Source organism: Zingiber officinale, chromosome 10B, assembly GCF_018446385.1.
Source record: "Zingiber officinale cultivar Zhangliang chromosome 10B, Zo_v1.1, whole genome shotgun sequence".
NCBI lineage: Eukaryota > Viridiplantae > Streptophyta > Magnoliopsida > Zingiberales > Zingiberaceae > Zingiber > Zingiber officinale.
The window spans coordinates 4,630,496-4,642,800 of NC_056005.1; the positions used below are offsets into that span (position 1 = coordinate 4,630,496).

Below are 12,305 nucleotides of genomic sequence, written 5' to 3' on the forward strand. Positions count from 1 at the left end.
TTATCTCCTTTCTCTTTTTCATATACATTTTCTAGTTGTTGACTTATCTTTCCATTGTTAACATTGAAACTATAGAGGTATTTCAATAAAATGCTATAATAATAATAATAATAATAATAATAATAATAATAATAGTAGTAGTAGTAGGAGGAAAGTACTAAAAATTGAAGTGGTTAAATATAAAATCATTCAGTGCCCCCTTCCTAATTCATTAAAGGGCCTTCCCAACTGGGATAAATCACAGTTCTTAATATACTGCCTCCCCTCAATAATCCTAATCCACTCCCAGTCCACAAGAAGAGACAGGGCAACCATGGCGAGCAGCAGCGGAATCCGCAGTTCTTCCCTCGTCATCCTTCTTTGCCTCTGCTGTTTGATCACCGTTGTCACCTCCATCACCCCTTCCTTCCTTCATAAAGTAAGTGCTCTTCCATCACACTATCACCATCCTACATCTTTTTCCAGATCTGGTTGAGTTTCACGTACTTTGTCTCTGGGGCAAATGATCGGACAGGTCGTGCGCGATAGCAACGACGACTACAAGTGCGTGTACACTATCTACGTCCGGACGGGGTCGATCTGGAAGGGCGGCACGGACTCGGTCATCAGCCTGGCGATCGCCGGCGCAGACGGTTACGGCGTGCTGATCGAAGACCTGGAGTCGTGGGGCGGCCTTATGGGCCCCGGCCACGACTACTTCGAGCGCGGCAACCTCGACGTCTTCAGCGGCCGCGGCCCCTGCATCTCCTCCTGGCCGCCCTGCTGGATGAACCTCACCTCCGACGGCTCCGGCAGCGGCCACGGCTGGTACTGCAAGTACGTCGAGGTCACCACCACCGGCCCCCACATGGGATGCAGCCAGCGGGTCTTCACCGTCGAGCAGTGGCTCGCCCTCGACGCCAGTCCGTACCGCCTCGACGCCACCCGCGATCTATGCCACGACGATATCGCCATCGCGTCTGGAAAGGGGAGGCACGTGTCGCATGGGCAGTGATGAATGGATCCAGATCCGGATCCGGATCCACCGCTTGACTGGTCCCTTTTGTCGACCTTGTGATCGCCCGTCTTGTCCTGCTTCCAGGGAGATTGAACCATCGTATCGGCTCTTTTGTTTTGATGTTTCGTATCGTATCGTCGTCTACTAAAGTTTCGGTTACGAGAATAAAACGGACGGTGTTGTGTGTGCTAATTTTAAGTGGGCAAAATAATTAACCTCTGTCCGTTTGACTACTAACTATTAGTGTAATGATCGATTAGTGTAGTGATCAAGTATAGAGGAAGACATTTTAGGACACGTTGAATTTTAACTAAAAAGCCAAATATAGGAATAAAATTTCTTTTCCAGCGAAAATAATTTTGCCATTTAATTATCAACCAAATTTATTTAAATTAAGAATAGAACTTAACATCACAATCAATATTAATATTATCTTAAACATCCTTCAATCTCAGACACAGAAATCTAATAGACATATACCAGAATTTGCAATCTTACTCTATTTACTATAGAAAGATGCATAGTAACACATTCTACAAATGAGTAAATCAACATTCACATACCATTATTTCGGGGACTCATAGTATTCCTTATCGGACGTAAAATTGGCTACTCTCAAATGAGTTCTCGGAGCTGCATATTTAAAAACACACACACAAAATAGATCGACTTGTCAATTAAGCAAAACCAGTAAGTGAAACTCACATACTATGCTAGGAACAGTGAATAATGTGAATCTCTAGTGTCGTTTATCCTAAAATTCTCGTATATGACTAGCTCATCAGTGATAGAGTGATAATTATTGATATTTATTTAATTACAAATCTTGTAATGGTATTTGGCAAATCAAAATAGATAATGATTGAGAGAGAGAAAGTGAATTTAGTCTACAAGGACTGAGTGTTGGAGTCCAGAATTGACTAGAGAAGCGACTAAAATTTTTAAAAAGTCAAATATAGGAATAAAATTAATAGAATATATCAAAAGTAATAATTCAATCTTACTTATTTAAACGGTGTCTAATGATGTTTTATAACGTAATATTCATCAATAATAGAATTTACATTTATATTCATTAAAAATTCTCGCTCAATATAAATGGTCATACAATCAGTAAGAAAATCATCCTCCATCTTGTTACGAATTACAGTTTTGACATATTTCATGGCTGAAAAGCTCTTTCAACTTTAACAATAGATATGGGTAGTGTCAACACAAGATAAATCAGTCATGTCAACATAATATAATTCTATGACCTTCTACTTGCAACCAACTCTTGACATAATTCAGAAAGAGTGGATACTTGAAATCAAAGTTCAGAAATCACATCACTCTAATAATGTTGCAACTCAATTCTCAAGGAATAAATATCTTGTTTTGTAAAATCCTGAGGATAAAACTTCTCTGCAAGCTTGCAAATGTCATCCATGTTGAATGATTCAAATGAATTTTTAGGGTCCAATGCTAAGCTAAGAGAAAGGAGTTTTACTGATGTCTCATTAAATCTTCTATTTATTTAACTCCATCAGAAGAAATTCTATTGTTTTGTTGAAGATATCAAAATGATAATGATGCTCAACTGTAGAATACTCTCACCCACAGGAACGACCAACCCTATATGAATTGTCGAAGTCAAGTATGTAAACATCATGTTTTGAGCAAAATGTAGTCATTTCCTATAGAAATTCTTCCCAGTCATCTTCCCCCAATGCTTGAATGATAATTTTTTGTACTAAAGACAAATCTCATTGCAATCAAAATATCTTAAGTTTTCTTCTGGAGGGCTTAACACAAAATATCAGTGGTGACCAAAATCCTACGCATGAAATGCAAGACAAATACAAATTCGAAGCTTGTTATATTTTTATATATACCACCAACTTCGACCTGAGAACTTATATTTGGACTATGTTTACTTAGATGCTCAAGCACCTACAAGTGGCACTATACATATCTATCAAGCTCTTTACGGAGTCATAATGAGAACTCCAACGAGTTGCCCCCGCTCATTACAAGTTACCAATTTGATTAGCCTCACGTCCCGAATTACGTTCTCCAATTTCTAGCAAATGCTCTATTTCTCTTCTTTGAGTAATTTGCAACTCACAAATACTCTTAGGAGAAGACGTCACCATATTAACAACGTTATCCAAATGAGAGAAGAAATCCCAAATATCTTGGACATTCTTAGCTGCTGATACTAATGTTAATTGTAATCTGTGTGCAAAACAATGTGCGTAATATGCATATGGACAATTTTTGAGAAATAAAACTTGTAGTCCATTCCAAGCACCCCGCATATTACTAGCATCATTGTACTCTTGGCCTCTCATGTTCTAAGCTTGAAGGTTGTAATGAACAAGAATATCACTAACTGTGTTTTTGAGAGTTAATGAGGTAACATCATTAACACTTTTGATTTCAAAAAATCGTTTTGTCAGAATCCCGTTGATATTCACAAACCTCAAGATAAGAGCTATTTGCTCACGTTTAGATTCATTATGTGCTTCATCAACAAGAATACAAAAGTTTGCATCCCCAATTTCACTTTAAATTCTCTATTATACTCTATTAGCCATAATATTCAAAATCTTTTTTTGTACTTCTGGAGAAGTGTATGCATTATTTCTCGCAGCACTACTCAATACATCCCCAACTTCTTTATTAAGCCGTCCAAAAGCATCCAACATTTCAAGAAAAATCCCTCGATTCAATGACTTAGATGATTCGTTATGCCACTTGAAAGAACAACTTTGAAGTGCAAGTCACCGAACACTTGTAATTGTGGTTTTAAGATACAGAGGATTTTTCTGAACTTCCTCACTTGATACAGCAAGTATTATTTTGTCAATATGTTGAGATGGTTTCATTAAACTTTCGATCTTTTTCAAAGATGTATTATGATGTGATGAAGATGAGGTACCAACATGAGTGAGAAATGCACATTTATCTCCATTACATACCCTCTTCCAACTGTTAAATCCATTGATGGCCAATGATGAAAGATTTGGTTGAGTAGGATTGGTAAGAAAATAAAAGCAATAAAAGTAATATGCCTTATCTGTTGACGAAGAGTATTCCAACCACCGAAATTTATTATACCAATGTTCTTGGAATCTACGTGTCTGCTTACCAAATTGTGTTCGTTGATATGTCAAAAATTTCGGTTGATATGGTCCAACATTTAGGTATTCTCTTCGAACCTGGTCTCGTTCATTTATTGGATATTCACATATTTGTTTCCTCTTTTCCGAATCACGTTCAATAGAAACATATAGTTCTGTCACATGATTAGAAGGTGAAAACTCTATGAATTCAGAAGATATGGCTACTGGGGAGGACATCATTAGGAATTGAGGGACCTTCAAATTGGTATTTTTTTTTAAAAAAAAAAATAATAAAGTTTTTCCCCTTTTCAGGTTGATAATTTTCTATTTTCAATTTGTAAAAATAATCCCCATTAAGCAAACCAATTATATTATTAATAGTTACATAATCTCAAATAAAACTAAAAATAACTAATACAATTTTAAGAAGAATGAAGCTTCAGCCAAAAAAATTTGATGTTTCTGTAAATACTAAATAGTCATACACCATTAATTCTAAATTCTATAAATATTCATCTAATTATGAATAAATAATTAAATATAATCTATAGATTTGTATTACCCACATATATAGAAACAATCTCTAACCACGCTTATTAATTTAAAAGTGATGTCCTAATTCCTAAGTCAGATGAGAATAATGAAAAAACTTCGAAACTCACAGTGTCAATTTGACAATTTCATTTGAATTTCTAAGTGAAACAAGCTTAATTTTAGAGTATCCATTATCTACATGAGAAACAATAGCTATAAGGAATTGTCCTTGATCATTATTCATTATATGTAGGTAATTTGATATTTATAGGTTTGGGTAGAATTTCTGAAGGTTCGTTTAATGGCCCTCTAATGTTTGCATAATTTTTCTGTATAATACTACTACTCAAATACATATCATATTACCATTCTTAATACTAGACAAAAATAAAAAAGAAATAAGATATGGAAAAACAAGAATTCTATCATGGAACTCTTATCCTAATAATTAGACAAAGAGGAAGAAACATTAGAGGATTAGGACATACACAAACCTAGAAGATGAATGGCGGCTTCGTCTCGTTGTTAGAAAACATAGCAGATCGTGTGCGAGCGGCGGCTTACGACTTGCAGTGTGAGAAAGAAATGTGGCTTTATGTGAAGAACAGAGAAAGAGGTGCCACGTATGGGAAAAGAGGAGATCGAAGGGGGAAAAGAGGAGATCAAAGGAGAATGCGGCGGTGTGGGAAAAATAAACCCGTGCTGAGAAACAAGTTCGGTGCAAGGGTAAAAGAGAAGGAGAACGGTTTTATGTTAACTCATTATTAATAGATTAAATGAATTATTAATAGATTAATAATGAATAAAGGGTCTAATTTGATATGTATTTAGTTATTTTGATAAATGTCATTATTATAGGGTATTTATTTTGTACATTGGGCATAATAATTTTTTATTACTGTGCTACTTAATAGAAAATGGGCCAAGTCAGGCTTGGGCTACAGCCCAAGCCTGCCACCCCTTACATCCGCCCATGGTCTTAATCACCACACCATCTTGAGGGTTTGGGCAAGTGGTTGTGCAGTTTGATACAGTGATATGGAGATGAAGACACATGGGTAAGAGGGACATTTAGATCATTTTATTATTTAGCACTTTAAGGGGAGGGGTTTTACTCGCGAGTCGACCTTTGACCGAGCCGCTCGCGAGTGACTCGGCTCATTTGCACCCCTAACCAAAAGTATGCAATAAGATCAATAATCTCCTTCAATGAAGGCGAGTAGCAAAAGACGGTAGGTAAGCAACAACAAAGATTTGATGCATTATTATAACAACTTCAACGTGTCATTCCCGATTTCTCTTTCCAGTATTCACCAACAAGCTTTTTCACATGATCTCTTACGTCACATCATTGGTATCTGACAACACATATGTAGTGTTTCATTTTGAAATATTTTTTAATCAGTGATTAACTAATTATGTTTTTGGATGTTATTTTATTAGTTATTTAACTATTTGAAAAACATTCGACTTGTGAATAGCAAATTGCACTTCTATTAAATTTGATTGTTTGTAATTATTTTATTTGATATATTTATGACACATTTTGGCGACGTTTTCATAGTATCATAAAAATTAAAATAAATAAAAAATAGACAAATTGTGGATACGTGAAGGGTGTCACAAAATGTCTAATACCTTTGCGACACATTTTTGTGTTACCAAATGATTATAATAATTTCAAAAAAATTGAATCAAAAATACATTTCGCAACGCAAGGTAAACGTCGCCAAATGTTTAATACCCTTTAGCGACGCGTGCGAGAAATGTCGTCAAATGTCTACACCTTTAGCGACGTGTTCCTTGATGCATCGCCGAATAACAAATTGACATTTGCATACGAGCAATTGGCGACGCATTTTGGGGTCGCCAAATGTTTAACGACGCGTTTTTTTTACATTTGGCGACGCATCGCCAAATGTAAAATTTCTTGTACATCTCAAAACATTTTAATGTATTCTTAAGAGAACATAAACATATTCAAAATTCATACAAGTTACTGAAGACACGGACAATACTAATCAAGATTTTAAACTCAACCTATGTAAATAAAAATGTCCATTAGTAATATTTATGGTTCATTTCATTTTAGGTTGGTCACATTTATGGTTCATTTCATTTTAGGTTGGTCACGGATATAATGTTTTCCTGAGAACATCTATCTAAAATTAGAGCTAAATAATAGATTTTAAAATCTAACCAATCGAACTTAATAAATCAAAATCAAACTTTTTTTTTTTTTACCAAAACTCATCCATCTTTGTCAATAAAAAAAATCAAATAAACTGAATCTATATAAAATTAATTAATTTAGTCAACATCATAGAGTTGAGTCCCAATTTAGATTTTTTTAAATACCGATTATTTATGTATATCAGTCGGTTGATCAAGACATTTTAAAAACAAAATATCAATTATAACAAATGTTGTTTCAGAAAGAATAAGTTTTAAAATTATATATCACTAAAATTTTATCTGCAACCGTTAGAATGAAGAAGGGAAAATTAATTGACCTTTAAGTAATCACACTACGTGCATTCTTTTGTTATTATTTAATCCTAGATTGCTCTAAAACATAGACTAGTTTAAAGACTTTGTAAAGATAGAAGACAATAACTATTAAATAATAATTTCTTCATAAATTGCAATATAAAAGTACTAATAATACATATCTTATAATTTAAAAAAGAAAAATATGACACGATATTTCGTGAAAAAAATATCATATTAGTTTAATGTATTCTAAGCAGATGTTATGCATCAACAGAAATATATTCAAAATTTGTAGAAGTAACGGAGGACTAAGATCATTAGTAAATTTCATAACATAAACAAATTAACGATTCTCATACAATTGAAGATTGCAATAGAAAATTTACCTATTAAAAATTCGTAGTTTAAAAATGATAACAGTGATATTAAAATTTAATTTCCTCACTAATTGGAATAGTTTGTTTCATGTCATATTTTTATCAAGCAATAATTGATTTTTAAAAACTATGTCACAATTTTGTCAACCTAACAAATATAGCAATATAAACTTTTTTTTTTTCTTGTAAGGACTGAAAACTAATACATTTCAGTGTGTGATATTTATCTTATATTTTATACATGATCAATGTATGATCAATGTAGTAATCTAAAACAAATATTTTACTAAGAATAATTAGAGATGCAATCCAAATTATAAATTTTAATGTTATATGATCATGTTTGAAAGTTACGAGATGAAGAGCTGGGAAAGATAGGTGATGACTCCGGGGAAGATGAATAATGATAGATCTGAGAAAACCAAAACAGATCAAGAAGAAGCCCAGTAGAGAATACCTCCCAGCGAAGAAAACCGCAGATCAAGGCTAGATCTGAGAAAACCAAAACAGATCTAGGAGAACTCCGGTGAAGAATGCCTCCGATGTCTCCTCTCCTGCGCACTATAAAACCAACCAACAAAGTGTTAATGATCTAAGACCTGGGTGAGAATCCCTGGCTAGGCCCTTCGATGCTCAAGTAGTTTTCCTCGTTCAAAGTAGGAAGAAGAAGAAGAAGTACAGTAAAACTGAAGTCGAACTTTCTTTACTAGCGAGGAGGATTCCCCTTTTTATACTACCTCATATAATCTCCGCAGTCATGAGGTGGACCCCGGTTCGTTAGAGTTTATTAGGAGATGACATCATCTGCAATAATAGTTTAAGAAATTTTTTTTGTACCCCAGATGTGTTGGATCGATGAGTTCACTACAGGGGGTGAATAGAAATTAAAAATTTAGAAAGAGTACGCAGTGGAAAGAATAAACGACAAGAAAAAATAATGCTAACAAAAGTCATTTTTTACTTGGTTCGGAATCTTTGTCGACTCCTACTCCAAGGCCCACACGCAAGGGTGCTTTCGATGGGCAATCCACTAGCAATTCAAAATATTACAGATGAAGGTACAATTGCTTTTAAAGGAAAATAATACCGACAAAAACTAAGGAATGACAAGAAAAGTGTGTTGTCGGAGGAGTGTCGCAAGAGCGTAGCACGGCAGCGCAAGCAGTGGAAGATCTTATCGTTGTTGTATCTTGACTCCAGCCTTTACCCTTCTTATATAGGAGGTTCGGGGTGCCTGGATCCTTTCAAGCGCCCTGAATATGACGTAGTCGAGCCAATCACGAAGCTCCACATGTCGACGCATGCAATGGATAAAGTTTGCTTCCGAACGCTCAGATCCATTCAGGGCGCCCGGACCCTGTTTTCCAACAGCTTCCTACCTGCAAGAAAACGTTAGTTCGGAGACAAATACAAGATATATATCCTGCAAAATAGAGTATTGGCACAGTTTAAAATCAAACAGAATATTAATTAGATTCCATCTCCTCGAGACCGGAATCTAGTCACGATCTTCTCGTTATTGCCATAGCTACTAGCGAGACGTTATACGACGAGCCCTACGACATGATTTTATACTCAGGAGTGATTTAGGTTTTGCGATAGACTATTTAGTCAATTGAACTCGCACTTCCTTTGACAAGACTTGAAGGAGAGACTTGTGATATGGTGATATGGAGATGAAGATGAAAATGTAAGGGATGATCGGTGGCCGATTTGAAGAGGGGTTGGATAGATGGCACCCCCAAATCGATTGCTTCCTACACTATGTTAGCTTGTGCAACGAAATAATACAAATAAAACAAACAAGCTAAAGACTAAAGGAAAGAACAAGAAAGCAAACCACTAACACGTTCGTTTACGTGGCTTGGAGATAACTTGCTCCTACTCCACGGCGTGTCCGTAAGGTAGACGATCCCTCAATCCATCGGTGGATTAGTCCCCGACAAACTCCGGCTAGCTCAACCTCCTTGTGGGTGGAGAAACCTCACCACAACTCTAACTAAGACCTCTTGGCACACAAAGATCTCTTGAGCACAAAAGACTACTAATTAGATTTTAACCAAGTCCAATTTTGTCAACTATAACCAAGCTTCCAAGCTTTGGTTATATAGGTCGTGGGTTGAAAACCCCGCCTACCAGTCGACTGCAAAAACATGCAGTCGACTAGCCTCTATGGAAATTCGACCGTTACATCCTAACGACTCGATACCAGTCGACTACTAAAACTAACAATCGACTGCTCCACACTGATCGAACGAACAAAAGTATTTTGTTCGCTCTCAGTCGACTGCACGGTCGACTGCACCAGTCGACTGCTAAAACATACAGTCGACTGCTACAGTAACGCTACAGTGTTGCTACAGTGACTGCTGCAGTAAAACCCTAAATCTAGGATTTTACTCCAAGTACAATCTCTCAGCACTCGGACCCTCACCCTTATGACTCACTTGATGCTTCTTTGCAGCCTTGACCTCTTGCCTTCAAGTCTACTTCCTTTGGCTCTTGTTCCTCGGATGCATTCAAGCCCGTGGCTTGTCCCCAATGTCATCCTTGGCGTATGTCTCGAAGTCGCTTCCCTCGGCCCTTGTTCTTGCTGCCTTGTCCACGGTCCCTCGGATGCTCCATCCTTCACCGGACCCGAAGCCGTCAACCTGAGTCACATGTGTATCCTACAGTTCTGCACAACTCAAGTACACATATCAAATACAAGGATGAACCTAACTTAAACCTTTGCCCAAACACCAAAATACATGGTCGCACGGACCATTGAGATTGCTCCAACAGAAGACATATGGGCAAGAGGGGCATTTAGGTTATTTTAGTATTTAGGACTTTAAGGGGAGGGGGTTTTTTCTTGGGCAAATGAGGAGTCCATGGGGGGGAGGGAGGGGGCCACCGCCCTTCGTTCATGACACCTCCCCTGCCTCTGACATCGGCTACATGCAATGTCGGCTGCCTCCATGCTTGGCCGCCTTCTTTCTCACGGAGGTCCCCTGTTCTCCATTTCTCTCTCCCACGACATGTCGTCATCGCAGGGGCACGTACCTCCTCCCTCGTCCTGATGTCGTTGCCTTCCCTAGTCGCCTTCACCGACCGCATCTCCTTCACGCAAGCAGCGGCTCAGCTGGCCACCGCCTCATCAAGGTCGCTGCTCCCTTTGTCGAGGGGAGTGTTATCGTCGGTGTCATGAGCAGCCACAACCAGTCCAATCGTCACCTCTAATGCTCAGTGCCCTTCTCTTTGCCGGACCTTGACACCTCTATGGTTGCCTCCGCTCGCACACAATGGCTGATCTCCACCTTTTGCCTCCTGTCGGTCCTCGTCGGTTGCAAAACTCTGCCAACCTCTATCACTGCCTTTGGTAGGGCTATACTCCCTCTCCCTCCTTGTTGGCAGCTCAAGCAGCTGATCCGACCTCCTCCAGCATAGATCCGTTGCTGCCATATACTCAGCCAGTGCCCTTGTCTTCTAATCCTACATTTGATCTACGTTGCTATACGTTTCTGATGTTGTTTCGGCCTTCGCACCATTGTTATATTTTAGCTTGTGTACTATTGCCATGTTTTTGCCTACGAGCCACTATTATGGGCTGACCTACGTACCAATGTTATGCGCCGACTCTCAGCTTCCCAAATTTGGCTCCTCATCCGACTCACATTCATCTATTCTTCCGGATCATGACGACTCAATTAGTGTAACGACCATCTCATTGGTCTACCAGAGGGCACCCCTGGGCCATGGTACATTTTTCATACTTATTCTTCACGTATTTCATTACTCCACTATTTATCTTGCTCCTTACATATTTTTGGGACCTGCCTCGAGCATCGGAGTGCTAGGAACTGGGGCAATCTGGTCGCTGTTTGTAGGTAGAGTTGCCCAGAGGCATTCTGACGATTTGGTCAACCCAGATGACAGCTCAACCCCCCTCCCCCTTTTCTCCCACCGAGTCGTGACGATTCAATCAACATTCCAGTCACATCATCCAACGATCCATCTGACTGAGCTTTCATACGGGATCACAATTCTTGATTGTCATACATCTATACATCTTGTGGTCGTCCTTTGTTAGGGCCTCTATCCTCTTCTTCGTAAAGTCGTCGTGGCTTAATTCATCAACAAATTATATAATCTTGTCCAAAAGCTGAGAAGATGGCTAGTTGGGAACATGACTCCGGCATTGACTGGAAGAAGACCTCGCGTTGTCCTACAAAATAAGGAGCGTTAGTGTCGGGTCGGGGAAATGGTCCCTGGCGTTAGCCCTTCGACACTCAAGTTAATCTTCAGTTCAATGAACAATAGTAAGGAGCGTGTAGAATAATGAATTATTGCATACTTTAGTTTGCTTTTTATAGTGCCGCTGTAGCGTTTGTACACTCATTCCAAAGCATATGAACGTTTTCCAAAACGTCTTAAGAAAAGACAAGTCAAAAAGTGTCTCTAACATCCTTCCTTAAGCGAGCACGTAAATCTCTAATGTGACAAGCTAAAAGTTTCTAAAGTATGATATGCCTGCCGGATGTTCTTTGACCTTTCTCGCACAGACTTCTATAAAGGTATGACATGACAGGTGTATGGGTTCTTCGTAAGCTAATTGTCCGCTGACCGATCGAGAGGGTGTCCGTTCAGTTTTATAAGCTATAGCACCTGACTCAATGCTCACTCGGACTATCCTTGAAACTGAGCGAAGGAACATTGAGTCCGATTGACCCTAAAACCCGATCAATCACAACGACGGATCAAGAAATCCACTATTTGCCGATGAGAATAGCTTGCTGGTCTTTAGTTGATCGAATA

General features: G+C 38.3%; 1 protein-coding gene across 1 annotated transcript; it reads left to right on the forward strand.

Moving 5' to 3' along the window:
* Positions 1-210: 210 nt before the first annotated feature.
* LOC122029563 (PLAT domain-containing protein 3-like) lies at positions 211-1,189 on the forward strand. Its single transcript, XM_042588604.1, has 2 exons — positions 211-418; positions 515-1,189. Exons 1-2 carry the CDS (start codon positions 314-316, stop codon positions 992-994), a joined length of 585 nt encoding a protein of 194 aa, XP_042444538.1. The 5' UTR covers positions 211-313; the 3' UTR covers positions 995-1,189.
* Positions 1,190-12,305: the final 11,116 nt, after the last annotated feature.